The 27,557-nt window shown below is 39.7% G+C and overlaps 1 protein-coding gene across 3 annotated transcripts in view; it reads right to left on the bottom strand.

Moving 5' to 3' along the window:
- RNF145 (ring finger protein 145) overlaps positions 1–27,288 on the bottom strand; it is a 63,824-nt gene extending 36,536 nt beyond the window's left edge. Inside the window, exons 1-5 of one of the 3 annotated variants that reach the window (XM_018050097.1) lie at positions 26,950–27,288; positions 24,991–25,017; positions 22,636–22,699; positions 20,738–20,940; positions 11,365–11,473 (exon numbers count right to left, since the gene is read on the bottom strand). In XM_018050097.1, the coding sequence (XP_017905586.1) occupies positions 11,365–11,473; positions 20,738–20,921 (293 nt within the window). In that variant the 5' untranslated portion in view covers positions 20,922–20,940; positions 22,636–22,699; positions 24,991–25,017; positions 26,950–27,288. The remainder of the gene's footprint in view (positions 1–11,364; positions 11,474–20,737; positions 20,941–22,635; positions 22,700–24,990; positions 25,018–26,949) is intronic. The other 2 variants (XM_018050095.1, XM_018050096.1) reach the window with 2 other exon arrangements.

The raw sequence follows: 27,557 nt of genomic DNA, 5'->3' as shown, positions 1-27,557 counted from the left end.
TCTATATTCTTTTGGTTGTTCTGGTGTTTTTTAAGTCTCCTCTCAACTTTCTAATTCTTTATATGATTTCCTTTTTGGTTCTTTCTCTTTTTCCATGTTTCACTACTCTGTGCTCTGTTGAGATTAGGGGACCCTAGGGAATGTCTCAAGCTCGTGCTTGGTCACTAAACTGTGTCTGACTCTTTTGTGACCCCATGGACTGGAGCCCACCAGGCTCCTCTGTCCACGGGATTTCCCAGGCAACAATACTGTAGTGGGTTGCCATTTCCTTCTTCAGTGGATCTTCCCAATCCAGGGATCGAATCTGTGTCTCCTGCATTGGCAGGCGAGTTCTTTACCACTGAGCCACCAGGGAAGCACTACAAGGGAGGTCTACATTTCAGAATAATCACCACCTTTAGGCCACAATGACAACACCCTGATGTTAAGCAGTTCCCTCCCTACTAGCTCTCCCAACTTTACCCTCTTGAATAGCTCTCTCAATGCTTCAATCTCCCTCAAGGACTGCCCGACCTGTGCAATCCTGTGCAAACGTCCTACCCCAGAAATTAACATCTTCCCTAAGCACCGTAGACCCTCTCTCCTTTGCTCAGCTCCCCTCTCTCAAAGACAGCCTTCAGAATCTCTCTGTTTAGCTGACTCATCAATAAGCCCCACTTCAATAAAGACAGCCAGGACCAGAACGCCTGTAGTCCCTCTTGGGGACAGCTGAGCTTGCCTTGCCAGAGCCAGGGCTGTGACTTTGGTGGCGACTAAACTGGTCTTACCAAACAGCCACTACTGAGCTGTCTCTTCTGAGAGAAGAATCTGGGCACTGTCTCCCAAACTATTATTACAGAAAAACTGGAAGAAGAAATAAAACAAAAATCAAAAAACAAAACATTAACAAAGATCTCTACATCTAAGTTATATACAACTTCAGGACATCTCATGCTGGCAATGAAAACTCTTGGTTATTACTCAGTCCCAACAGAGTGGGTCACTTACAACATTAAAAAACACAACGGTAAGCCTAAAGAAGAAGGATTCAGAGAAGGAATTATCCAAAATTCCATGAGTCACTTTAGGCCAAAATTTAGTCTGAGGCAAGAGTCATGAAATTCAGACTTTTAACAGAATTTTAAACCTAAAAATTTTAAGACTGAATCAAAGGAGAAGTTCAAAAGTAGAATTAGAATTTTCCAATTTAAAGATTTAAAGAACAGAATGTATTAAGTTGGTCAGAAGCAAGAATTACTGTTTTCTACTTGTAACTGAGTAATATCTTCCCCTTCTTAAATCACTTTTTTCACTTATACAACTTATGCAATGCTGACAATTAACACAGAGCACCAATAAACTGAACACTTTGAAAATCCACTTCTCTACATTCCCCATGGTAGCCTTCTTTCTTGTGGTTACAACTGTTTTGGGGAATAAGCAATGTGTAACAGAGTCGGACACGACTGAAGCGACTTAGCAGGAGCAGCAAGATGTATACCAAGAGCCCCAAGGATGGCTTACAACTGGAAAAGTTTCTGCTATAAATAGAAGCGTAAGAGTTATAAAAAACAAATAATAACAACAAAACCTATGAGCTTATCAATTCATCAGCATATCAAAAGACCTTTCTTTCTAAGTCTCTTAAGCAACCTGGCTGGGTCACTGGACAACCGAGAACAATCTGCACATTCTGGCCACTTAAAGCTTCCAAACAATAATAATTCCAAAGAAACCTAATCTATTTGTACACAGAACAAAGCGGTGAGCCCTCCAAGTTGTCTTTCGCAATGTGTCCAAACAAAAGGCACTGCTCACTTAATCACTGGATGGCCAAGGAATTACCCTGAGATGTTTAAACACTATGATCTGAGTACCTATCACACCCTAAGCAGTGAATAGCAATTTAAGAGTTCATTTCCCCAGGGATTTAGTATTTAAATCTTCTCTACTACAAGGCAACCCTGCTTCTTTCTTCACCTTCTGACTACCTGCTAAATATTTAGTGCCTGGATCTGATAATGTCCAAAAGAAGAAAACATATCACACATTGAAATGGGTCAATTGTATTCCTTTCAAAAGTAAAAGTTAAATGTATAGTGAAAAACTTCACTTTTCAGTTCTGTTATCTAACAGCAGTAGTTGTCAGCTGGAAAAATTGTATTCCCCAGGTCGTAACATTTGGCAATTAGGGACAGTTTTCTGGTTTTACAATTGTGGGGAAGGGGTGCTCTGCAATCTGTGAGCAGAGACACAGTATTGACAACATCCTGTAATGCACATGACTGCCTCACAACAAATTACCCAGCCCAACATGCTAACAGGTCCAATACAAAGAAACCCTCATCTGTAGCTTTGAATGACACAAGCTTTCCTAAAATGGAGGGCTAGTTATCTGTATGAGACATATAAGTAACTTCTGGGAAAGTTTTACATTTGAAATCAGTGAAGAAAGCTGAGCACCGAAGAATTGATGCTTTTGAACTGTGGTGCTGGAGAAGACTCTCGAGAGTCCCTTGAACTGCAAGGAGATCCAACCAGTCCATTCTGAAGGAGATCAGCCCTGGGATTTCTTTGGAAGGAATGATGCTAAAGCTGAAACTCCAGTACTTTGGCCACCTCATGTGAAGAGCTGACTCACTGGAAGGAGAAGGGGACGACAGAGGATGAGATGGCGGGATGGCATCACGGACTCGATGGACGTGAGTCTGAGTGAACTCCGGGAATTGGTGATGGACAGGGAGGCCTGGTGTGCTGCAATTCATGGGGTTGCAAAGAGTCAGACACGACTGAGTGACTGAACTGAATTGAACTGAACTGATACACTGAAGACAAGGATGAAAGAGAGTAAGTAAACTTTTATTGTTTGAATCCAACAGGTTCTTAAAGTCATGCACATACAAAATTGATGCACTGGTTCATAAACCTAACAATGAAACAAGGAATTTAAAAATAATGAAGTTTTAAAAGTTTTAGAAAAACACACTTAACTGTGGAGGTAAACCATCAAAACATCCTCACAGGAATCATCATATCAGTTTGTAAAGTTTCTCTTTTTCCACAATAGTGCTGGAGAGTCTCAATTTTAAAATAGGATTGGTACTGGAAAATATATTCCTCAGAAAGCGGTCCGCAACCTTTTTGACACCAGAGACTGATTTTATGGAAGACAATTTTTCCATGGACCAGGGGTAGGGTGATGATTTCAGGATGATTCAAGCACATTACATTTATTGTGTGTTGTATTTCTAATTTAACACTGCCGCTAATCTGACAGGAGGTACTGGTCCACAGCCTGGAAGCTGGGGACCCCTGCCTTAGACTACTCAAAATGAAAAGCATAGTTTAGAATTTTAAGAATTAAAGAACCCGACATTTATCAAATTCTAATAAGTTCAATTTGAATAGTAATATTAAATTTTATACTAACTGAGCCCATGGGATTTTCTAAAGTTTAATTTTTCTGAAGTGAAAGTTACATCCATTTTGTCTTTTATTAATTTTTATTAGAATGTAGTTATTTTACACTGTTATGTTAGTTTCTGCTGTACAGCAAAGTGAATCAGTTATACATACATACATACATATATATATATATATACATATACACTCTCTCTTAGAGTCCCTTCCCATTTAGGTAACCACAGAGCACTCAGTAGCATTCCCTGTGCTATTCAGTAGGTTTTCATAAATTATCCATTTTATACAAGGTAGTGTATATATGTGAGTCCCAATCTCCCAATTCTATCCCCCACACACCTTCCCCTCTTGGTAATCATGTTGGTTTTCTACATCTGTGACTATTTTTCCTTTGCAAATACGTTTACTTGTACAATTTTTTAGATTCCACATATAATCAGTATTATACAGGTTATAACCATTTTATAGACATATTCTAAACACTTAAGAAGAATCAGCTTCATTGTGTGAATTAAAGACATACCTTATAGATACTGTGCATTCAGTTCCAGACTACCACAATAAAGTGGATACCACAACAAAGTGAATCACATGAATTTTGGGGTTTCTTGCTGCATATAAAAGTTATGTTACACTACACTGTAGTCTAAGAGTGCAATAGCCTTATGTCTAAAATATATGTACATACCTTAATTTTAAAAATGCTTACCATCATATGAGCCTTCAGAAAGGCATAATCTTTTTGCTGCGACTTCCCTGGCAGTCCAGTAGTTAAGACTCTTCACTTCCAGAGCAGGGTGGATCCCTGGCAGAGAACTAGGATTCAACATGACACACTGCATGGCCAAAAAAGAAATCTTTTTGCTGATCGAGGGTTTTGACTCAATGTTGACAGCTGCTAACTGATCACACTGGTGGTTGCTCAAGGCTGGGGTGACTGGCAATGTCTTAAGGTGACAAAGAAGTGTGCCACACTGAGTGAATCTTCCTTTCCTGAAGGATTTCTCCATAGCATTCAATGCTGTTTGAAAGCATTTTACTGATAGAACTTCTTTCAAAATTACAGTCAATTCTTTCAAACTCTGTCAGAGCTTTATCAGTTAAGTTTATGTAATCTATAATATTCTAAATCCTTTGTTGTCATTTCAACACTTTTCACAGCATCTTCACCAACAGTAGATTCTATCTCAAAAAACCACTTTCTTTGTTCATCCATAGGAAGCAGCTTCTCATCTGCTAGAAAGTTTCTGTTGTGGTGCTGCAGCAACTCAGCCACTCCTTCAGGCTCCACCTCTAGCTCTCTTGCTGTTCCCACCCCATTTGTAGTGACTCCCTCCACAGAAGACTTGAGCCCCTCAAACTCATCCGTGAGGGTTAGAATCACCCTCCGGGCTCTTGCTAGTATTGCTATTTTGACTTCTTCCCATGAATCACAGATGTTCTTAATGGTATCTAGAATGGTGAATCTTTCCCAAAAGGTTTTCAATTTACTTTGCCCAGATCTGTCAGGGGACTCACTATCTACAGCAGCTATAGCCTTATGAGATATATTTCTTAAATGATAACACTTGAAAATCAAAATCAAAATTACTCCTTGATCTAGGGTTGCAGAAATGATATTGTATTAGCAGGCATGAAAACATTCAAATTTGTTATACATCTGACAGAGCTCTTGGACAACCAAATGCATTGTCAATGAGCAGTAATATTTTGAAAGAAATCATTTTTCCTGAGAAGTAAGTCTCAACAGTGAGGTTAAAATATTCAACAAACCATGTTGTAAACAGTTATGGTGTCATCCAGGTTTTGTTGTTCATTTACAGCATACAGGTAGAGTAGAGCTTAGCATAATTCTTAAGGTCTTAGGATTTTCATAACAGCTAGAGCACTAGCTTCAACAAGTCACCAGCTGCATTAGCCCCAAACAGAGTCAGCCTGTCCTTTGAAGCTTTGAAGCCTGGCACTGACTTCTCTTCTCTAGGTACAAAGTCCATTTTCTGCCAACAGAACACTGTTTTGTCCATACTGAAAATCTGTTCTTTAGTGTTCAGTTCAGTTGCTAGTTGAGTCTGACTCTTTGTGACCCCAAGGACTGCAGCACATCAGGCTTCCCTGTCCATCACCAACTCCCAGAGCTTACTTAAGCTCATGTCCGTTGAGTCGATGATGCCATCCAACCATCTCATACTCTGTCATCCCCTTCTCCTCTCGCCTTCAATCATTCCCAGCATCAGGGTCTTTTTAAATGAGTCATTTCCTCCATCAGGTGGCCAAAGTATTGGAGTTTCAGCTTCACCATCAGTCCTTCCAATGAATATTCAGGACTGATTTCCTTTAGGATGGACTGGTTGGATCTCCTTGCTGTCCAAAGGACTCTCAAGAGTCTTCTCCAACACCACAGTTCAAAAGCATCCATTCTTCAGTGTAGCCACCTTCATTAATGACCTTAGCTAGACCATCTAGATAACCTGCTGCAGCTTCTACATCAGCTCGTCCTGCGGTACCTTGTACCTTTATGTGATGAAGACAGCTTCTTTCCTTAAAGCTCATGAAACAACCTCTGCTAGCTTCAAACTTCTCTTAGGCAGCTTCCTCACCTCTCTCAGCCTTCATGGAATTAAAAAGAATCAGGGCCTTGCTCTGGCCCTGGTTTAAGGGAATGCTGTAGCTGATTTGATCTTCTATCCAGATCACTAAAACTTTCTCCACATCAGCAATAAAGCTGTTCAGCTTTCTTATCATTCTTGTGTTCACTGAAGTAGTACTTTAACTTCCTTCAAGAACTTTTCCACCATATTCACAACTGGGCTAAGTGTTTGGCACAAGTGGCCTAACACTCAGCCAATCTCAGCTTTCAACATGCCTTCTTCATTAAGTTAAATCGTTTCTGCTGCTGCTGCTGCTAAGCCGCTTCGGTCGTGTCCAACTCTGTGCAACCCCATAGACGGCAGCCCACCAGGCTCCCCCGTCCCTGGGATTCTCCAGGCAAGAACACTGGAGTGGGTTGCCATTTCCTTCTCCAATGCATGAAAGTGAAAAGTGAAAGTGAAGTTGCTCAGTCGTGTTCGACTTAGCGACCCCATGGACTGCAGCCTACCAGGCTCCTCCGTCCATGGGATTTTCCAGGCAAGAGTACTGGAGTGGGGTGCCATTCCCTTCTCTGTAAATCATTTCTAGCTTTTTATTTAAAACAAGAGACATGATTCTTCACTTGAACACTTCCTGCATGGTTATTAATTGGTCTAATTTCAATATTAGTGTGTTGCAGGAAATAGGGAGACCCAAGGAGCAGGAGAGAGATGTGGGACAGCCAGTCAGTGGAGCAGTTAGTACACACACAGCCTTTGTTAAGTTTGCCATGTTATATAGGTGCAGTTTGTGATGCCCCCAAAAACAATGACAATAGTAACATCAAAAATCACTGATCGTAGATCACCATAACAAATACAGTAACAATGAAAAAAGTTTGAAATATTGCAAGAATTTCCAAAACCTGACTAGGACAGGGAGTGAGCAAGCCCTGTTAGAAACATGACAGGATGGATTTGGTTGATACAAGGTTGCCACAAACCTTCAATCTGTGAAAAACGCAGTATCTGCAAATCACAACAAAGGGAAGCCTAACAAAACAAGGTATGCCTGCATATGAATTAAAGAAAAGAGAGACCTAGCTTTTCAAGGGTACGAAATTTTCTGTTTAAGGAATTAATATTTGCAAATGTCTTTTTCTACAGCCAATTTTTGAAGTATCAAATGAATTATTTAAAATATCCAAGTATTGACTTCCCTTCTCAGGACCATACTATACTCTGCTTTGATATAACTAGACTAGAGTGATATGAAAAATATCTATAAATCATGTAAGTGATAAGGGACTTCTACCTAGAATACATAAAGAATTCCTACAACTCAATTTTTTTTAAAAAAGACAACCAATCAAATAATGGGTAAAGAACCTGAATAAACATCTCTCCAAGGAAAATTCACAAAGGGTTAATGAACATATGAAATATGCTCAACATCATTAGCCATCAGTGAAATGCAAATCAAAACCACAATGAAATCCCACTCCACACTTACTATGATGGCTACACTGAAAATGACAGAGATCAACAAGTATCAGCAAGGATGTGGAGAAACTGGAACCCTCATACCCTGCTGGTAGAAATATAATAGTGCAGCCACCTTAGACAGCAGTCTAGTAGTTCCTCAAAAGTTTAAACATTATATGATCCAGCAATCCCAATCCAATGTATAAGCAGCACTCCTCCCTATAACTCCTCCCATGAATGTTCACAGTGGTATTCTAACAGGCAACAAGGCAGAAACAACTCAAATGTCCATCAATGGATGAATGGATAAACAAAATTTCCATACCACAAAATATGATTACTACAGAAAAATGAAGTCCTGACACAGGCTACAGCATGGATGAGCCTTGAAAACATGCTAAGTGAAAGAAGTTAGGTATAAAGGACCACATACTGTACAATTCAATGTACATGAAATGTCCAGAATGGGCCAACCCGTAAAGACAGAAAACTGATGTGCCTACGGCTGCGGGGAGGGGGTGGTAGGAAATTGGGAGTGACTGCTGATGGGTACAGAGCTTCTTTCTGGAGTTATGAAAATGTTCTAAAACCAACTGTGGTGATGCTTTACACAGTTCTCTGAATGTATTCAAAACCACTGAGCTGTATACTTTAAATAGGTATATGAATTATATCTTAATAAAGTCATTTTCTTTAAAGATACTTTTTTATGAAGCTGCCACATGAAATATGAACTATTAAGCTTTTTAAAACTAAAAAATTCAGCCTTAAGACTCTATGAGATTGGCCAAGACTCAATATTTATTAAACGTTGACATTTTATTAATGATTCAAGAATTAACATATCTTTGCTAACCTTTTTGAGATAGTACAATATAGTATAAATTACACTAGAAAGAAAAACACTAAAATATGCCACAACTTGAAATTTGTTAGTTTAATATCAAAACCAACTCCATCAGATAGGCACTGTCTTACTTGATAGTTTCAAAGAAATAACTAACCATGGTAACATATTTCCTAAGTAGGGAAACTATTTCATACCCTACTAAAGCTAAAACTAATTTTCTTTCCATTAACCATGCCCTCTCCTGAAAATTGAACTAAAAATCAAAAACTTGGATTCAAGTTAAAGTCTGGGATCATCCCCTCCTAGCTGTTTGCACATCTCAGTTCTTTCACCTGTAAATCTCAAAGGATTACAGTAAGGATCAAAACAACATAAAAAAATAAGAAATGTTTTTGTACACTGTAAAATTTTGTTACAATTCCTTTTACTGTTTAAAATAGATACAAACGTTCTGATAATGAAAATAAACTTTAAATACTGGTAAAAATATTCCCATAAACTAAAAGTAGTAAGTCAAAACTGCTGAAGAAGAATGGTTAGAGAAAGGCTCTTCTTAATCTCTGACACTGCAGGGCCCCCTTTAACCCTACGTGACAGAATTTTGACCTCTCTAGAAAAGCCTGGATGATGATCCTGCAGATGAAATTACAGCTACATGGTTTCAGCCATCACTGAACCACACAGAAACCAAAAAACCATAAAGGGAAAGAGCAGGTTCATTGCTTTTCCACCCAAATTATAGTAACAAATAAAATTAATTTTAATAGCTCTGCCTTCAACTTTGAGATTTCTTTGACTGATCATCAAAATCCTATCAACTCTAAAAAGCTATCGTTAACACAGCTACAGCATGAAATACTCTTCCATGAAAAAAACATTTTTTAAAGATTAACAACACAGGAAAATGCTTACAAAACATTGCTGCATAATAAAAATGAGACATAATACAGTAAGTTAAAATCCACTGAGCCCTTACAACATGTCAGAAACTGTGCTGAGTTTAACATGTTTAATCATAATAAATCCTTATAACAGCTCCTTAAAATACTATTAGCATTTTACAGGTGAAGAAACTGAGATGAATCTTTCTGATAAATGACACTAAGGTTACAGAACAGTAAATAAGAAACAGAGGATCTGAATCTATCCAATTCTCATCCACTTTTCCAAATGGCATTCTTAGGTGCCCAGGAACTTATTTACACACTAAAGTGGTGACTCAGGAGCCTACACTCTTAACTACTGCATTATACCCCATACATATCATTTTTCTTTAAAAATGTATAAATGAAGATAGGGAAGTGTCTTCACCTTAAGCTTGAGCTGAGATTCAGAAGTGTCTAGGTAAGACCATAGGAATAAATTCTGTCACGGTCTGGGGCTAGTGGAATGGTCCAGGGAATGGGAAGGACCGATCCTCTTGTGTGAGTTAATACTGGCTCTTGGACTCCTAGCCTAGGTTCAATGGAGAAAGATGCTAAGGGAAAAGGCTTACGTTGTTCCTGTGAAGGAGGCTAAGTGCATAGGGACAATATTTGCGTGATACAAAACCAGAAAAGTCAGGGTCTCCACTTTAGAGTGAAGAGCTGGATCTGAAACAGAGACAATTACAGAAGTGCAGCACCACTCTTGCAGCTCTGTATTTTGAAATTCTGACATTCAAGGATATTGCCTGGGCAAGGATAGCAGCAGACCTCCCCACCTCCAAGTACCATTCTGACCAGGGAATCAACCAGATAGGAACAGGAGAAGGAGGTGAGAAGACTGAGTTTCTGGGGCCTTCAAGACATAACTAGATGAAATAAGGAAGATGGAGGTCTTGCTTCAACAAAAGGGACCAAGAGTTGGTGACTGTTAGTAATTTTCACTCTTTTGTATCCGCTGAAGTGGTGAAAACTGGAGGTTATTAAAAAACTGGAAGAAAATAACAGAATTCTAACAGGTTTGTCACATGGTGATATAATTTCAGGTGATTGCTACTGCCTTTAAATTTTCTGTATTAACTGCCTACAGCAATGAGTGTAATTTTATAATCATGGGGGGAAAAAGGTTTTTAAAAAGTCAACCAATCAGTTTCAGTAATATAAAAATGCTATTTCTAAGATTAAATTTCAAGCCTACACCAAAATCTGTGTTTCAAACCTCTAGAAAATTACATCCTGTTATATATGTAAAGTAATTGCCACTCTTCTTATAACTGGGAGAACACTTTGTTACAGTTATACATTTTAATCAAAACAAAAGAAATATTATACCCACAAAATTTAGTATACCCCATTACATTTATGGTATACTTGTAATTTATTATTATTGTTTCAAGATTGGAAGCTCATATTCTTTCGGCAGACTAGTCTTCAAATTTAGGACGAGCAGACCAAGACAAATAGACGTTCTGACCTATAAAATTAACCTCATGAAATAATTTAAATCAATCATCGATTATATACAAGGTCGCACCTTACACTGATTCTCAGGCATCATAAAGTAACTTCCTAAAATAATGAAAGCAATGAAATCCATAATTGCTATAGTTCCTGCAGCCTGTCTTTGGAAATTTCTTTTCTCAGGTTATATAGAAAAGCTCATGGGTATTTTTGTAAAATGGACCCTTATGGTCCATTTCACAGTAAGACCATTTGTAAAAGCAGAAATAAAATCTGAGACACAACCCCAGCTACTAATCCTGTATGATATTTATTTAGAAAACAAGTATCAGTTAAAAAAAAATGTTTGGGATACCGGTGGCTTCCCTGGTGGCTCAGAGGATAAAGCGTCTGCCTGCAATGCAGGAGACCTGGGTTTGATCCCTGGGTCGGGAAGATCCCCTGGAGAAGGAAATGGCAACCCACTCCAGTATTCTTGCCTGGAGAATCCCATGGACAGAGGAGCCTGGCGGGCTACAGTCCACGGGGTCGCAAAGAGTCGGACACGACTGAGCAACTTCACTTTCACTTTCACTTCATCAAAGCCTCACCTTCCTAACAGTGTTCATGAAAAGTATGTTACTGGTAAAGGAAAACTTTAAATTTAGTCATAGATTTCAAAAATGGGTCACCTTCTTACCTGGAGATTTGATGTCCAGCATAGAGGAGCAGGGCCGTCAAAAAATATAGATAAAGCTGAACCAGATGCTGCCTGGGCAAGGTTAGTAGCACAACACTCAAGATATAACCTGTAGTAGAAGTGAAGAGAGATATAAATAAAATTCGATTCTAATTTAGTCTTCTAGTTAATTACACTAATAAAAGGAGCTTGAAGTAAATTGCTTTCCAATTAGGTTTCAACAACTTTGATGTTTTTTACTTCACTACCAAAGCAAGCTTAGCATAGTAAAACCACTTGGATTTTTCTATGGAAAATATAAAGCATTTTTCACTTCCTTTGTAAGGTTTCTCTACTTTAAAATTGAATATATCACACAAAAGTACAACAGGATTCTCCTCATCAACTCCCTTTCCTTGTCTCCTTGTTTCTTCTCCACCAGCTGCCTCAGTGTTTAGCCCCAGAGGAGGAACAGGGGGTCTTACTGTCCCTCTACCACCGCATCTGCGGTGTGACTCAGGTCTTATTTCTCCAACTCCAAAAGACTCTCTATGTTCTATGCCTTCAATCATTCCTCTGACACCATCCTCATCCCTCAAAGAACGTGCAGGACTCTTCTCCCCAGTCGTAAAGAAAAACTCATCACCACACCCATTTCTCCTTTTCCTATTACCTTTCTTTCATTCCAGTGACAAATGTTATAAACTATCTGTACCAAAGCCTCTAATTTCTATTATTCCCTCTTTACCCTTTACAATCTTAGATCCTCTACAAACACTTGTTTGCTTTCTCTAAAGAAACTTGGAAGTTAACAATTACCTACTAAATAGGAGTCAAATCTAAGACTCAAATTTAAGTCAAATCTAAGACTCCTATTTAAATCCTTGCCCCAGCACCTGAAGCAACAACTACCCTCAAATCTATTACTCTTTGGCTCTGTGTCATGGACTTCCATTTACCCTCTAAATAAATTCTCCCCTCTATTTTCTTTTCACCCTTCTCAAGGGAACATAGGAAATCTAGTTTCTGAATAACTTTTACTCTTTATGTAAGTATCTAACTCAGAGAGTCTATTTTCCTGCTTCAAATATACCATTCTAGATGATATAACAGTAGTTTTGAGAACCTACTACATAAGCATAAAAATCATTTCCTATTCTAAGTAGACAATTATAGCTCATGATGTCTGAGATAGAGTCCACTTAAATACTCCCATACAGGAGTATAAACTGAGCTCCGGTCCTCCTCCCTCAACAGGCTGGCTCACCTCCCCCTCCATTCACTCTGACTCAAACCTGGGTCACCTGTGATTACCCAGTCCCACTGAGTCTCTCATCTGTTACCCCTCCTTTCCAGTCCCTATGCCCCTACCTAACCCTTTTTGTAATACAATAATATATGCTGACTGCTATTTATCTTTCAGTCTCTTCCTCTCCTCATCCATCCTGTGCTTTGTTACCAGGGTAATATTCTCAAAACCATCACTTTCATTTAGACAACTCCCGCTCTAAAACTTTCATAAGTTTTAAAGAATCTGCCTGCAATGCAGGAGACCAGGTTCGATCCCTGGGTTGGGAAGGTCCCCTGGAAAAGGGAATAAGCTACCCACTCCAGTATTCTTACCTGGAGAATTCCAAGGACAGAGGAGCCTGACGAGCTAAGTCCATAGCATCACAAACAGTTAGACACAACTGAGCAACTAACACTTTAACCTCTCAGTGTTATGTTAAACATCTTGCAAAAATCTGGCCCTGGCTTACTGTCCTCTCATGAATGAGTCTTCATTAGGGCACAGACATCCCTTCTTAGCACCTAATGTGTCCCTCATGCTGAATCGATCATGCCTAAGTTTAAGAAACAGGAGCTGTGCTAGGCACTACATATTTTCCACACATCCTAACTTTAAGAATCATCCACGGGAAGCCAGAGATATATATTTCTATTTGCTTTTCATTTTGTAAAATAATTTCCTCCAATTAATTTTGTTAATCTCTTTCTCATAGGACTTAAGAAGTATTTAAAAGGATGTTTATTATATTTAGCAAGCATTTTCACTGTTTGTGGCTGAAGGATTTTCTAATCAGTCTACTTATTGCATGAAACGTTTCCTTAGATTATCTGATGTTTAATAAACTATCATTTTCCTTTCCAGATATCCTTATCTTTCCCTTCTCCTGTGTATCTCATAAAATCAGCTGCCAAATTCCCTAGACTGAACATATTCATTTCATTCTTTCAATTATTCAGTCATTCAGTCAATCAACATTAGTATGTGTAAAGTATGATCCAGATGCACTGGTGGCCATGGAAAATCCAAGAAGAAAAAATAAAGAAATCAGTCTCATGAAAAAACAAACAAGGACAAAGTGTGATACATCCTTGGTAGTTTCATAAACAAAAATTAAAAGAGCTATGGTTAGGTGATTGTTTGACCTGGAACTCAAAGGGTAAATGGATCTTTACCAGGCTAAGAGAAAGGAGAAACATTCTAAGAGAACAGCAACAGCAGGTCTGAAAGCCACAGAAGTAGAAAGGAAATTTTCAGGAGACAGGAAACTGTAGACCAGACCAGATTGTGGTGTAAGTAGAAAGAGGATTAGGAGGGTACTGGGAGATGCTGCTGACAGAGCTGGTGGCTCAGACAGTAAAGAAACCACCTGCAGTGCAGGAGACCTGGGTTTGGTTTCTGGGTCGGGAAGATTTCCCTGGAGAAGGGCATGACTACCCACTCCAGTATTCTTGCCTATAGAATACCATGGATAGAGGAATCTTGCAGGCTACACCCCATGGGGTCACAAAGAGTCGGACATGACTGAGTGACTAACTCTAACTAACTTAGGATGAGATGGCTGGACGGCATCACGATGCAATGAACATGAACTTGGGTAAACTCCAGGAGATGGTGAGGGATAGGGAGGCCTGGTGTGCTGCAGTCCATGGGGTTGCAAAGAGTCGGACATGACTGGGTGACTGAAGAACAATAATTAAGTTTAGCCTGGGCTTATGTTCTCAGATCCTTTAAATACCACATAGGTGAGGTAAGAAAAAGAAAAAGAAAAACAAAATGGTAACAAAAACCCTACAGTTCACCTATATGCCCATTTTCACATTCCAGTGAAAAAATAAGTGTGATAAAATACATTGCACAAGAAGATTTTTGAGAGATTATGAATACTTATGCTGATGTATTAAGAGCTGTATGACTAAAATCATCTGAACTACAATAAACAGCTGATCCTCAAACAATGCAGGGATCAGGAGCACGAAGCCCTCCTCATGGTATAAAACCTGAGTGTAACTTTACAGTCAGCCTTCTAAATCTACAGAGTTCAAGGGTCAACTGTAAACATCATCTAATTAGTTGAAAAATACAAAACTGCTGATGCAAATATGCATCATTATTCAGACTATAGGATTAACTGAACCAAACCAAACTAAATTGGTAATGAGGAAGCTTTGTTGTTCATTTGCTAAGTCGTGTCTGACTCTGCAATCTCATGAACTGCACCATGCCAGGCTTCCCTGTCCTTCACTATCTCTAGGAGTTTGCTCAAACTCGTGTCCACTGAGTCAGTGACGCCATCCAACCATCTCATCCTCTGCCCTCCCTATGATAAAGCTAACTCAACAGTAATTTTAAAAAGCAAGACTACCAGCATTTAGAAATAATGATCTGCTTAAAATAACATTGGTGAACCTTCCTAACGAAATACAAGAATTTCTGCTATTTAAAGGGTTATTTTAGTAGTGGAGAGAAAAAAAAATGAGGACATGGAATAAAATAGTTGCTTTGGATGTGAAGTTGGCAGGGCCATTTATGGGGTCGCAAAGAGTCAGACACGACTGAGCGACTGAACTGAACTGAACTGATACTTAAATAGGTCTTAATGGTAATCTACTGGGAAGTGAAGATGGTTCTGATGTCTCCAGCATGGGTAACTGAAAGGGTGGCTTTGCTACGAAGACAGGAAATACATAAGGGGGTAGAGGCCTGAGGTTAAGTAAAGGTGATGAGATAAGTGATAAGTTGAGGTGCTTATAAAATATTTAGGTTGAGATAGCTAATGATAGTTAGAAATCATTTATTCATCACCAGGCACTAGTTAGGTACTGATAATACTCAGATAATTCCTACCTTAAGGGAGCTAACTATCTAGTTGGGAAGACAGCTAGGCTTATGGACCCTTAGAATGTAGTACAGTAAGTACCATGGTGGAGGTATGAACTGGATACCATGCCATCAAAGAGGAGGACCCATAATGGAGACTGAAGTGGTCAAAAGCAGTGAAAAGCGGAGATAGAGATTTGTAGCCAAAACTATGTGAAACCACCCCAACAACAAAATATGAAAATTAAACACAAATCCTAGGAATATCAACGCTAAAGAAGGAATCCAAAGATACAGCAAAAGACACAGAATGAATGATTAATAATCTAGAAGAATTTAGAAAGATTTTTCAGAAGGAGATTGTGGTTAACAGTTTCACAAACATGGAAAGGTGTACAAAACAGGGATATAAATGAAGTTTGAGTTTTACCTTTTAGGTCACTAATGATTTTAGTGATCCTAGCTACAACAGAACTATTCTCATATGCACTCTTTTCTTTGCAACTGCTACAAGCCCATGCTAGCTCTGGATCTCATGACCTGCCGCCAAAAGTCCTAAATGGTCTTCTATCTTCCAGTTTCTCCCCTCCCCAATCCACTATCCTAGCCTATTCAACACTGACTAACCAAGATGCAGCTCACCTGCTCTAAATCCCTTACTGACCCACCACCATCTATCAAGTTAAGCACAATATCTAACATTTGCATTCAGGCTTTTCACAAATGGCCCTATTCCCCTTTTCAATATTATCTCTTTTCTCCTTTATATATCCTACACCCTGCAAACAGTTCTATAATTAACATCTGGATAGTTACTCTCTGCTGTCCTCAGACAGGACCCGCACTGGAAAGCTTCTGATTTCAAAGGTACAATTATACTCCATTAACACAATTATTAACACTCTCCACCTTGATTTTTAAGCTCTTAATAACAATTAGAGGATATAAAGGGGAAAAAAACTCACAACAGTAAAAAAAAAAAAAAATTAGGAATGAACTGAAAAATAAAGTCTAAGGGCTATATAAAGAAAATTTTAAAACATTCCTAAAGAGTTAGCACCCTTAAGCTCTCTCTTTATGCTAACTTAACTTTTAATAATGAGCAATCTCAGCAAACAGGTCAACAGGGCTGTGTTTGGAAGATTAAATAACTGGGAAGTTCACGTAGAAAACTAACAACAACAACCAAAAAAAACTCAGAGAGGGAAATAAAGAAAAAGAGACTAACTCTATCAGACAGTAAAATAAAATCTAAATCCTCAATAATAAGAAATGAATAGAAATAAAGTTCAGAAATGGAATAAGACACCCTGTAAATGCAAATTCTAAATGCAGCAAAGATTTAAATGCAAAAATGCAACAACAAAAAGAATGCAATAAAACATGATATACATCTTTATAAACTTAAGAACAGAGAAGGCTTTTTCAATTGATTAAAAGTCCTAAGGATACATGAAAGAAAAAGTGATAAATTCAATCACATTAAAAACAAATTTTGAGTGTCAAAAATATCTTTAGCAAAATCAAGAGAACTGAAATTGGAAGAAATTCCAACTCATCACACAGGGCTTATTTCCCTAACATATATCAAACCCCACCAACTAGTAAGAAAAAGCTAACAGTCCCATAGAAAAGTGAGCAAGGGACAAGTACTGACAACTCTCAAAGGAGGAAATTATAAATTTTTTAAACACATGAATAAATTCAATCTCATTCATAAGAGAAACACAAACTAAAACTACATTTAAAAATAACCATTTTTCACCTACATGCCATGTCATGTTTACTAGTTCAGTCATGTCCGACTCTGCAACCCTTTGGACTGTAGCCCACCAGGCTCCTTTGTCCATGGGACTTTTCAGGCAAGAATACTGGAGTGGGTTGCCATTTTCCTCATCCAGGGGATCTCTTCCCAACCCAGGGTTGAAACCCACGTCTCCTGTGTCTCCTGCATTGCAGGCGGACTCTTTACCTGCCGAACCATCAGAGAAACCCACTGAGCAGCCAAATATTAAAGCTGGATAACACTGTTTTGATGAGGAAATGCAGGATTTCAGGAAGCGTCAACAACTGCTTATGTAGGAACAAAATAGTCTGTAGAGAGCAGTATCAATCAATAGTCCCAATGGATATATATTCTTTAACCCATCAGAATCACTTCTAATAACTCATCCATGGCTATCTTTGTACCTGTTGAAATGACAGCTATACAAAATTATTTAGTACAACACTGAATGAAACAGTAGAAGGCAGAAGCTATCTAAAATGTCCTCCACTGAAGTAATTCATGCAATAAATTCAAGACATAAATAAATTCATGTCTTGTATGGTAGACATACAAGAGTACTATGCCCCCATGAAACAGAACTGGAGGGCTGGGGAAGAAAGTGAGGCCTCAACAGTTCATCAGAATCTTAAGATCTGGCAGATCAGAATGTGTCAGCATGAAAAAACAGTGAATATCTAAAAATAACATGGCTCTATGATACATCATTAAGTTAAAATAAACAAAAGGTTCAAAAGAGTAATGTACTATGTTATCATCTGTACTAAAAAAGAGGAAAGATATTTATATTTTTATCATTTATATATCAATATATCTTTATATTTACTTATACATACATAAAATATCTCCAGAATTATGCACAAGAAAATAAAAACAGCTACTTGTTGAGACTCAAAGTGAGAACTCAGTAGATGAGGAACAGAGACAAGAGGAAGGCACTTTTCACTGTATACTTTTTATGCTTTTTGGTTTTTGAACATAAATTACAATTTCTAAAATCCATTTAAGGGTGAAATTCTGTAAATTGGAACATTACATGAACACTACATAATGCTCTGACAGAGAGGTTACTGTAACCAAAAATCTGTTCAAGCTGAAAATATCTACTTGTGCAATCACTGAGCTTACTCTACCATAGCATATAATAAGTGTATTTAAGAAGGCTCAACTGAGTTCCCAAAGCCAAAGAGTACAAACTGCAACTGTACCAGAACCCATACTACTTCTAAAATGAATGTTTTTGTTATTGCTGCTGCTGCTGCTAAGTCGCTTCAGTCGTATCTGACTCTGTGCGACCCCATAGACGGCAGCCCACCAGGCTCCCCCATCCCTGGGATTCTCCAGGCAAGAACACTGGAGTGGGTTGCCATTTCCTTCTCCAATGCATGAAAGTAAAAAGTGAAAGTGGAGTCGCTCAGTCACGTCCAACTCTTAGCGACCCCATGGACTGCCGCGCACCAGGCTCCTCCGTCCATGGTATTTTCTAGGCAAGAGTACTGGAGTGGGTTGCCCTGTTATTAGGTAGCTGTTTTTATAATACATACTTCAATATATTCAGAAATAATATATGTGGTAAATACATTTTTAAGACCACAGAACAAACTACTTTTGCTGGATTAAGCGAAATATCTAAACCAAGTACCCAATTGTTCTTCCACAACAGACTGGAATTATTTTCCATAAACTGACTAACATACAAACCTTTAACAAAGGGCTGAGAATTAGTATTTTGCAGCATGAAAGAACCTTCTCATTTCAGAGGCTTTCCAAGGTAGTGCCAACTGAGAGAGAGAAGTCTACTGTACTCAGATGTTCTGTCTCTAGTGCAGTCTTTTCTACTGTACCATACTCCTTCCCACAATGGCTTACTTGGTAATCTCTCAGAGCTATAAGGGGTTCTCAGGGCTAAGCTTTGAAACCTAGAAAGTTCTTTTATAGATAAAAAATAAATCTCAAAAAATAAATAAATAAATAAATCTCAGAGACAGGGCAACCCTTAACAATTTCATAAAAGACAAACTTCAAAATTTTTTTAAAAAGATATATTTGTTGATAAGCAATTCTAATAACAAAAACGTTAATAAAACCACTGCAGCACATCATTTAAGCCACATCTTGAGTTACTGATGTTAAATGAAATTATACTATCGCTATTACTACATATAAAACAAAAATTAACCTAAAAATTAAGAATCATGACTTTTATTCTAGATGGACTTTATCTGCTTCCTAATTTTTTAATTTCTGGCTGTACTCCACAGCATATGGGATCTTCCCAGACCAGGGATCAAACCCATGCCCTCTGCAGTGAAACTACAATATTTTAACAACTGGACCTCCAGGGAAGTCCCCTGCCTGTATATTTTGACTTTAATTTCTTAAATCTCTTCACATTATTTCTACCACTGATTCAAAAAAAATTATATTATATATTTCAAGCATTTTTAAATAAACATTATGATATAATCTTCCACATTTCATTTAACTGAAACGAATACTATACCTTCAAATGATATTAATGTTTTGGAAGAATAAAGAATGTTGCTCACTTTCTGGACTTCCCTGGTACTACAATAGATAAGAATCTGCCTGCCAAAGCAGGAGACACAGGTTCGATCCCTGGTCTAGGAAGATTCCACATACTTAGGAGCAATTAAGCTCATGAGCCACGACTACTGAGCCCAAGCTCTAAGGCCTACAAGCCACAATGACTGAAGCCCCTGCACCTAGAGCCTGTGGCCCCAAGCAGAGAAGCCACTGCTCAGTGCAACTAGAGAAAGTCTGAATGCAGCAGCAAAGACCAAGCGTGACCAAAAATAAGTAAATAATCTAAAAAAACCTTACATTCTGACTTACTACCAAAACCCAAATTAATGACAAGTTTAACAGGCCAAATGTCTGGAAAGAGCTTCCCAGGTGCCGCAGTGGTAAAGAATCCACTGCCAGTGCAGGAGACGCAAGAGACACAGGTTTGATCCCTGGGTCAGGAAGATCCCCTGGAGTAGGAAATGGCAACCCAGCCCAGTATTTCTGCCTGGAAAATTCCATGGACAGAGAAGCGTGGCAGGCTACAGTCCATGGGGTCACTAAATGAGTCGGACATGAATAAGCACAGCACAGCAAATGTCTGGAAAGGTTATTTCCCATTGTTTAAGTCTACTGTATTAAACTCTAATACATGTTTTCTTTTGTACATATCAATTACATCTAATAAACCAGAAGCAAAAAATAAATAAAAACAAATGTTTTCTTCTGCTTTCCAGGGTTCAAAGTTTATTTCTCAGCAAAATAAATCCAACTCTATTTTCCTCTACCTCTAATAATTCACATGCAATTGTGAGACAAATAAGACTATAAACATGATGCACAGACATTCATCAACAACTGTATCACTGTCACTTCAATGTAAAAGGACATGATTTTACCCAAATTAAAGAGTACACAAAGACATAAATCAGAATACTCACTAAAAGCTTAGGAAACAGGATGTAGACACGTACCTACATAATGCATATTGAGAGCCAAATACTTGTACTGGAAAAGAGGGTTGTTATTGAGGCTACTTCTTTGGATCTGCTGGAAGAAGGAGCTGACATCCCATCTGTACAGGACATCCAACAGCATGATGCTTGGCACCCGCAGGGCCACATTTAACACTGCCTCCAGTTTCTCCTTTGCAGCCATGGTTTTTCTTGGAGCAGACCTAAAATTCAGGAGATACAATATAAAGGAGTAAGTCACCTCAAATAGGTTTTAGATATCCTTTTATCTAATGGAGCACACACTACAAAAACTGTTATAATGTAAAAAGCTCCTTAGACGCATCTACTACTTCCAGATATTTACGGAAAAAGCTTTCCATGTTTTCACATGGACTCTCTTGGGTCTGCTCAACTTTAAGGCTCTGAGGAAATGTTCGGGCCTCAAAATTTGTTTTTTAAAAAGCTTCTAATTCCAAATCTAGGCACTTAACAAAACAGCCTATAAGGATACGGTAGCCTTTGTCCAATTATCTTGAGAAGGAAAATTCATTCCTATAAAATTCCTTGAGAGTTATGCAGCCTTTTTTAAAAAGAGCCAATTTTAAAGTTATTACATGAAAAAGCCTAAGTTATTTAATAAAAATATAATGACTGCACATTGAGTATACAGCATCTCACAGCCTCTCATGTTTTTTACTACTTAAAATCAGAACTGAAGTACTCAATTTACATGATACAGATACAATGCAGAGAACTCAAGATACAGGTAAAGGCAACATGATTTGCAATACTGTTTCCTTGTATCATTAAAATTAACTTTTATCATATCATTAACTTTTAGGGCTTCCTTGGTGGTCCAGTGGTTAAGAGTCCACCTTGCAATGCAGGGGACACCAGTTCGATCCCTGGTCCAGGAAGATCCCACATGCCATGGGGCAACTAAGCCTGAGCTCTGCAACAACAGAAGCTGTCACAATGAGAACCTATGCACTGCAACTAGAGAAATCATGCACATAGCAACAAAGATCCAACAGAGCCCAATAAATAAATAAATAACTCTTGAAGGAAAAAAAAAAAACCCCTCTTAGTCTGAAATTCCCACCATCTACTTTCAAGGTAGGAAAAAGCTCATCAAATTCTTCCCTGTGACACACAGACATACTGGCACATGGAAGAAGTCAGGCACTGTGAGTCTGCAGCCTCTGTCTTTGCTTAGCTGTTGATTAGCAGTGGTGAATGGGGGGCTTTAAAAAAAAAAAAAAGGAAGGAAGGAAATGAAGCATCTGCCAGACAATCTACTATATAAAGGACAACTTAGTGTAATACTGCTTTATATGATAGAGCTGCAAATTAATCCAAGGAATTACAGAAAAAAAGACAGAAGTAAAGTGGTAAAGGATAATTTTAGGAGTAAGGATAATTCTAGATTGTTGGCTCTGACAATATCCTTTTAAGAACTTTGCTGAGAAAGCAAAATACACTTCTAGCTTTGGCAGTAATTTCAGACATTACAGGACAAATGAAAACATTTATTTCCAAAGAAAATTATAGTGACAGATTGCTATGCTATGGTTAAATATTTGTCAGTATTTCCATTTCACCCTCTAATTTTCATAGCTTCCCAGCTCAGATAGTTGGGGGGGAAGTGCTGCTCAGTTTGGCACACCATTAACACAAGTTTTTCCATCACTAAACTGATTTATTATATATCATTCCCACTACTCAAATGTTATGTATGTCCTACCAATAATGCAAAATTAACTTTTTTTATAAATAAATACTGTAATTCTGATTACTTTAAATGAACAAGACTACTTTAAGAATTTTCATACATAAGAAACGGAGGGGAGGGATAAACTGGGAGATTGGGACTGACACACTGCCACTTATAAAACAGGTAACTAATATGGACTTACTGCACAGCGCAGAGAACTCTAGATTCTCAATATTCTCTAACAGCCTATATGGGGAAAAAAAAATCTAAAAAAAAAAAAAGAATTTACATATAACTGATTCACAGTGCCGTACACCTGAAACTAACACATTATAAATCAACTCTACTTCAAGAAAAAAAAATTTTTAAACAGAGTATTGTCGGAGAATCATAACCAAATAGCTGTGTCCTAAGGGAGGGGAAACAAAGCACTGAAAAATAAAATCTTGAATCAACATTTATTACAAATTATACCATTTAGGAACCTACATTTCTCAAAGCTTGTGATATTATTAAGAAAAAAAAAATTCTAGGAAATATTCACATTAACATCCTTTCAACAGTGGCCCTGGGGTGATTTTTATTCCCCTCTATCTTTTTCTGTTTGACAAATGTTTCAGTATACTCATATATTACTAGGAAAAGTGTAATATAATGTGCCTAGGCTATCTAGATAACTTCAGGAAATACACAGGAAGTAACTATTTACTGTGGTGGTCAACCTGGTAACTCAGTGCACTCTTGGGAGTTCATTTCAAAGTACACAAATGATAGATTTTTTTTTTTTTCTCACAAACCACCAGTCACGTGTGAAAATTACCATGGTCTGTACCAAGACAAAAATATCACTGACAGACTTTATTCAGTAATGGAAGAGTAACTATCTTTCCATATTCTATATTCCAATATGAATCAATATTGCTTTTGTAAGTAACAAAAAAGGGGACAATTACTGAGTTAATATTTGCGGTCCATATTCATCTGACTTAGAGCCTTCGTATGTTTTTAATGTTTTCTTGTTTTTAAATGTGCCCAGTTTCACTATTTATTGTAGCTCTTGAAGAGCTAAAGAAAAAACACTACACAAAATAACCAATCCTACGTCAGAAATCAAGATCCGAAATGCTAATGGAAAAAAACTCCCTAATTCTTCCAAAGGACCATATCTCTATTGCAAAAGAAGGCCATTAGCAGAATGGTATATGCTTCCCCTTAAATTACCACTATTTCACAAACAGACAAGAACAGAACACAAATGGGACAAGAACAGAACACAAACGGAACAAAAATAAAAAGAAAATCGGGTCCCTAAACCTACTGATAACAGAAGAACATCCAAGACAGACACCTAAACTCTACTGCCTGGATGGAATGAAATATCCCCTTTAACAACAAATATATTGCTTACTAAATGTTTCAATTATTTCTGTATGTGAGTGACATTTCAGTAAGTCTTTGGCAAGCTGGCCATGTATAGGGACGTGGAGGAAACAAATTTAATATACAGAAAGCTGAATCTAAAATGCTACCAACAAGAGCTATGGAAAGAAAAAGGCGGGGGGGGGGGGGGTGGGTGGGAACCATTGTGGATCATTCTTCACAGAAATGCCACATGATAGGGTGTGACCATTACAAATAAATACCATACACTACACTCGAGCTCCACACACTAAACTAACAGCTAAACAAAATGTTGAAATATATTTTATTTGCTGAAACCTGAAATTACTCACGTGTGCCAAATCACTCACATCTGCTAAAAGACTAAATTAAAAACATGAAATAAATAAAAATGGAGCCTTCTCTCCTGGGGTGAAGAGACTGCTATACCTCTAAGATGTTTGGTTCAATCCTAATTTATCTTTTTCTAAGATTTGTTAAACAGAGCTAGGGAGCATATTCTAAGTCAGAATAAGCTCAAAATTCTCCCCAAAACCAAACAATATCAACTAATCCTCAAAAATAAACAGAAGAGCTGAAGGCAAAGAAAATTCAAAGGCTTAACACTCTAAAGCCAAATATATAAGATACTCCCTGCCTTGTTCAGTTATGTACATTTTGCCTTCTGTGCAAGATTTTTAAATTTCCTCCTTGAAATGTGGACAGAACTGAGAAAGTAACATTCCAACAAATTGTCTCTGAAAGCAATGAAAACTAAATGTGACTCAAAGATGATTTACAGTGAAACAGCTTTATAAAAAAAAATCCATCCCTTTCCAGTAACAGAAAAAGAAAGGCTTAACAAAAGCTAACCAAAAACAGGACCACAGGATTTCATTAAATGACATTGCTAGGCTTGGAAGCAGCAAATTGCTACCTAGGAACACAAGAATGTCCTGTACCAGCATAAAGCTGCACAATTCATCATTCACTTTTGTGGTTTAGGATACACTGGGGACCTCACTCTACATTTTTCAGAAAATACTAGATTTTAGTTTTGAATATGAAGAAATCAAACAAATCATCAACAATATGAAAAATATAAGTTTTTAACGTCAGAGCTCTTCTCATCAGCTGAAGAATTATGCTAAAAAATAAGAAATGAAAATGTTCTTACCCAAAAAGGGAAGAGAATTCACATCTCCTAGAAAAAACAAAAATAAGAACGCCTTATAACCTGATTTAAAATTATTCAGTACAATATTAGATAACTCCAAAAGTTTTTACACCTTTCCTCCTCGGCATAAGGAGAAAAACAAAAAACTATCATTCATCATGAGTCTCCTTTCTCTGTTCAATCCAATTTGGGGGGAAAAAAAATTCTACCATCAGCTAAAGCCAATCTTAATATGAAAGACATTTTCTGGCTGTCCGGATGTTAGGATGGTAAGCCCTGAAAACGTTGAGGGCAGAGCTAAAGCCTAAAATCTTAAGTAAACTCAGCCAAAAACTCAGATACCGCGGAGAAGAACGCACTTCTTACATAAGCATTGGCACACGTTTTAAATATAGCTGATCCTTCCCACTCCCACTCATTGCTAGCGAACTTTGTGTATGTACAAATAACTACTAGCGATTCTGAGGTTTCTGGTCATCTCCAAATCGGCAAACATCCACTCTGGGAATCCACTCTGAATACAAGGGCCATCTTTCAACTTAAGCAGCCAGACAGAGGAAACAGAAAACTGCTATCTCTGCCATTGGGCGCTCAGCCTGGGTCACGACTGCAGCACCGACAGCTCATCCTTTGGGCAGGATTCAAGATTCACCAGAACTGCACAGTCCGTATTTTAAAAGTCCCTCTCCTTTCCTTTCAAACTAGTTTCCTGTTTACTGCAGACTGGGATGCAAAGCCATCCATTAATGTTTGATGCCTTCTCACAGCAGAGCCCCCTTCCTCTCTCCCCGAACCGCCTCCCCCGCCCCCCACGCCTGCTGATCTCAGCCGCGTTTGAACTATAGTAACCCCAGCCCAGCTCGCTGCAAAGCAAGCAGCGCAGCAGCAGCAGCGAGGCCAATGCCGCCGCGGGGCTAGGGGATTACGTCCACAAAAACTCTGCCAGGAAAGAGGCCCGTGCCAGGGAGCTCCCCTCCCCTCTGGCCAAGGATGCTGGCTCCGCCGCGCCACGCACCAAAAAGATTCTGAAGGAAGACGCAGGCGAAGTTCTTCATCCCCGAACAGAAAGGGGATCTATTCCCAAAGGGCGGGCAAGGGTCTTGGGATCCTTGGTTGTGAAAAGCAAAAGTGGAGAGGGATGCAGAAGGCCTGTCAAACGAGAGTAGCAGCGATGGGAACAAAAAGGAAAGGATGAGGACCGCTCATACAGTAAAAAAAAAAGGGGGGGCTGACAGACATGATATAGTGCAAATGGGTCCCTATTTGAAGAATGACTTGGCAGGCCTTTCTGCACCCCAAAACCACCTCAAACCGAATGAAAGGGGGGAAGCTGAGTTTGGGGCTGCGTAAAGCAAAGAAGAGGAGGGTGAAATAAGCAAGGGAGGGAACCTCTTGAGCCAAGTGGACAAAGACGCAAAAGACTGAAAGTTGGAAAGTGGGAACTGGAGGAAAGGAGCTGGAAAGGAGCTAGAAAGGAGCAGCTGGAAAACGGCAGCTCAGAAGGGGCTCGGAAAAGGCCCTAAATGGGGTCCTGGGAGGCGACGGGGCAGCGCTCAGAGCAAGGGCATCTTAGGAATGCTGGGGAGACGAGGGCTCTCTCCGGGAGGGTGGGGTTGGAGAGGGGCCGGGCAAGGCCCGGGAGCTGGGAAAGGGGGCTCTGAGCGGGGACCCGGGAGGGGAGGACAGAGCCGGAGAAGAGCCGAAGCGGGGGCCAGGAGGGCCGAGGGAGGGGCTGGCGGCTGGGAAGGAGGGGGTGCTGCGGGTGAAGTGGGGACGAGGATGGGAGAAGAGGAACGAGGCGAACGGGGAAAGGGGCGAAAGGGGAGAAGAGGACGGAGCGGACGACGGGATGGAGGAAGGGAGTGAAGAGGGACGGGGGAGGGGGAGAAGAGAGGATGCAGGATGCGGGCGAGGGCGCCGGGAGAAGAAGGGGCCGACCCGGGCGGACGGCTCGTTCACCTCAGGCTGCGGCCTCCCTCCCCACGGGGAGGCGCCGCCGGCGGACAGAAGGGCTCCGCAACTCCCCGGCTCTCTCGCTCGCCTGCCCTCCCGCTCTTCTCGGGCGGCGGCAGCAGGGGCCGGGACGGCGCGGCTCACAGCGGCGGCTTCTCCGCGCCGGGCCTTGGATGCTGCGTCTTGGGAGGCGGCGGCAGCGGAGGCGGCAGCAGCCCGACCCGTGTGGTCACCATCGTCCGCGGCGGCAGGCGCTCGCGGGCCGAGCTCCTTAGCAGCCAGCGGCAGCCATGGCCTTCTTCGTTCACTCCTCCCGCCCCCGGCGCTCTGCGGCGGCAGCAGCCAGGCTTCAGTGCTCTGCGCCTGCGCGTGGCGCTGCCAGCGCGGCGCGCCCCTCCCCCGTACGGGCGCGCGTGTGCGCGCCCTCGCGCTCACTCACAATCGCGCCGCCGGGTGGTACCCGCGCCGCCTCCGGAACACGGGTGGGAGACACACGCCTCCCGCAGCCTACACAGCCAGGCTCCCGCCGCTATGGAGACGCGTGCCATGCCGACATCTGCACGCGCACTGTGACACGCACCATTCTGACACACGTGCGCTCTCACACTCCCAAA

Source organism: Capra hircus, chromosome 7 (assembly GCF_001704415.2).
Source record: "Capra hircus breed San Clemente chromosome 7, ASM170441v1, whole genome shotgun sequence".
Lineage (NCBI taxonomy): Eukaryota > Metazoa > Chordata > Mammalia > Artiodactyla > Bovidae > Capra > Capra hircus.
Note: the sequence above shows the minus strand (reverse complement) of the source record. Positions and strands in the feature narration are given on the sequence as shown.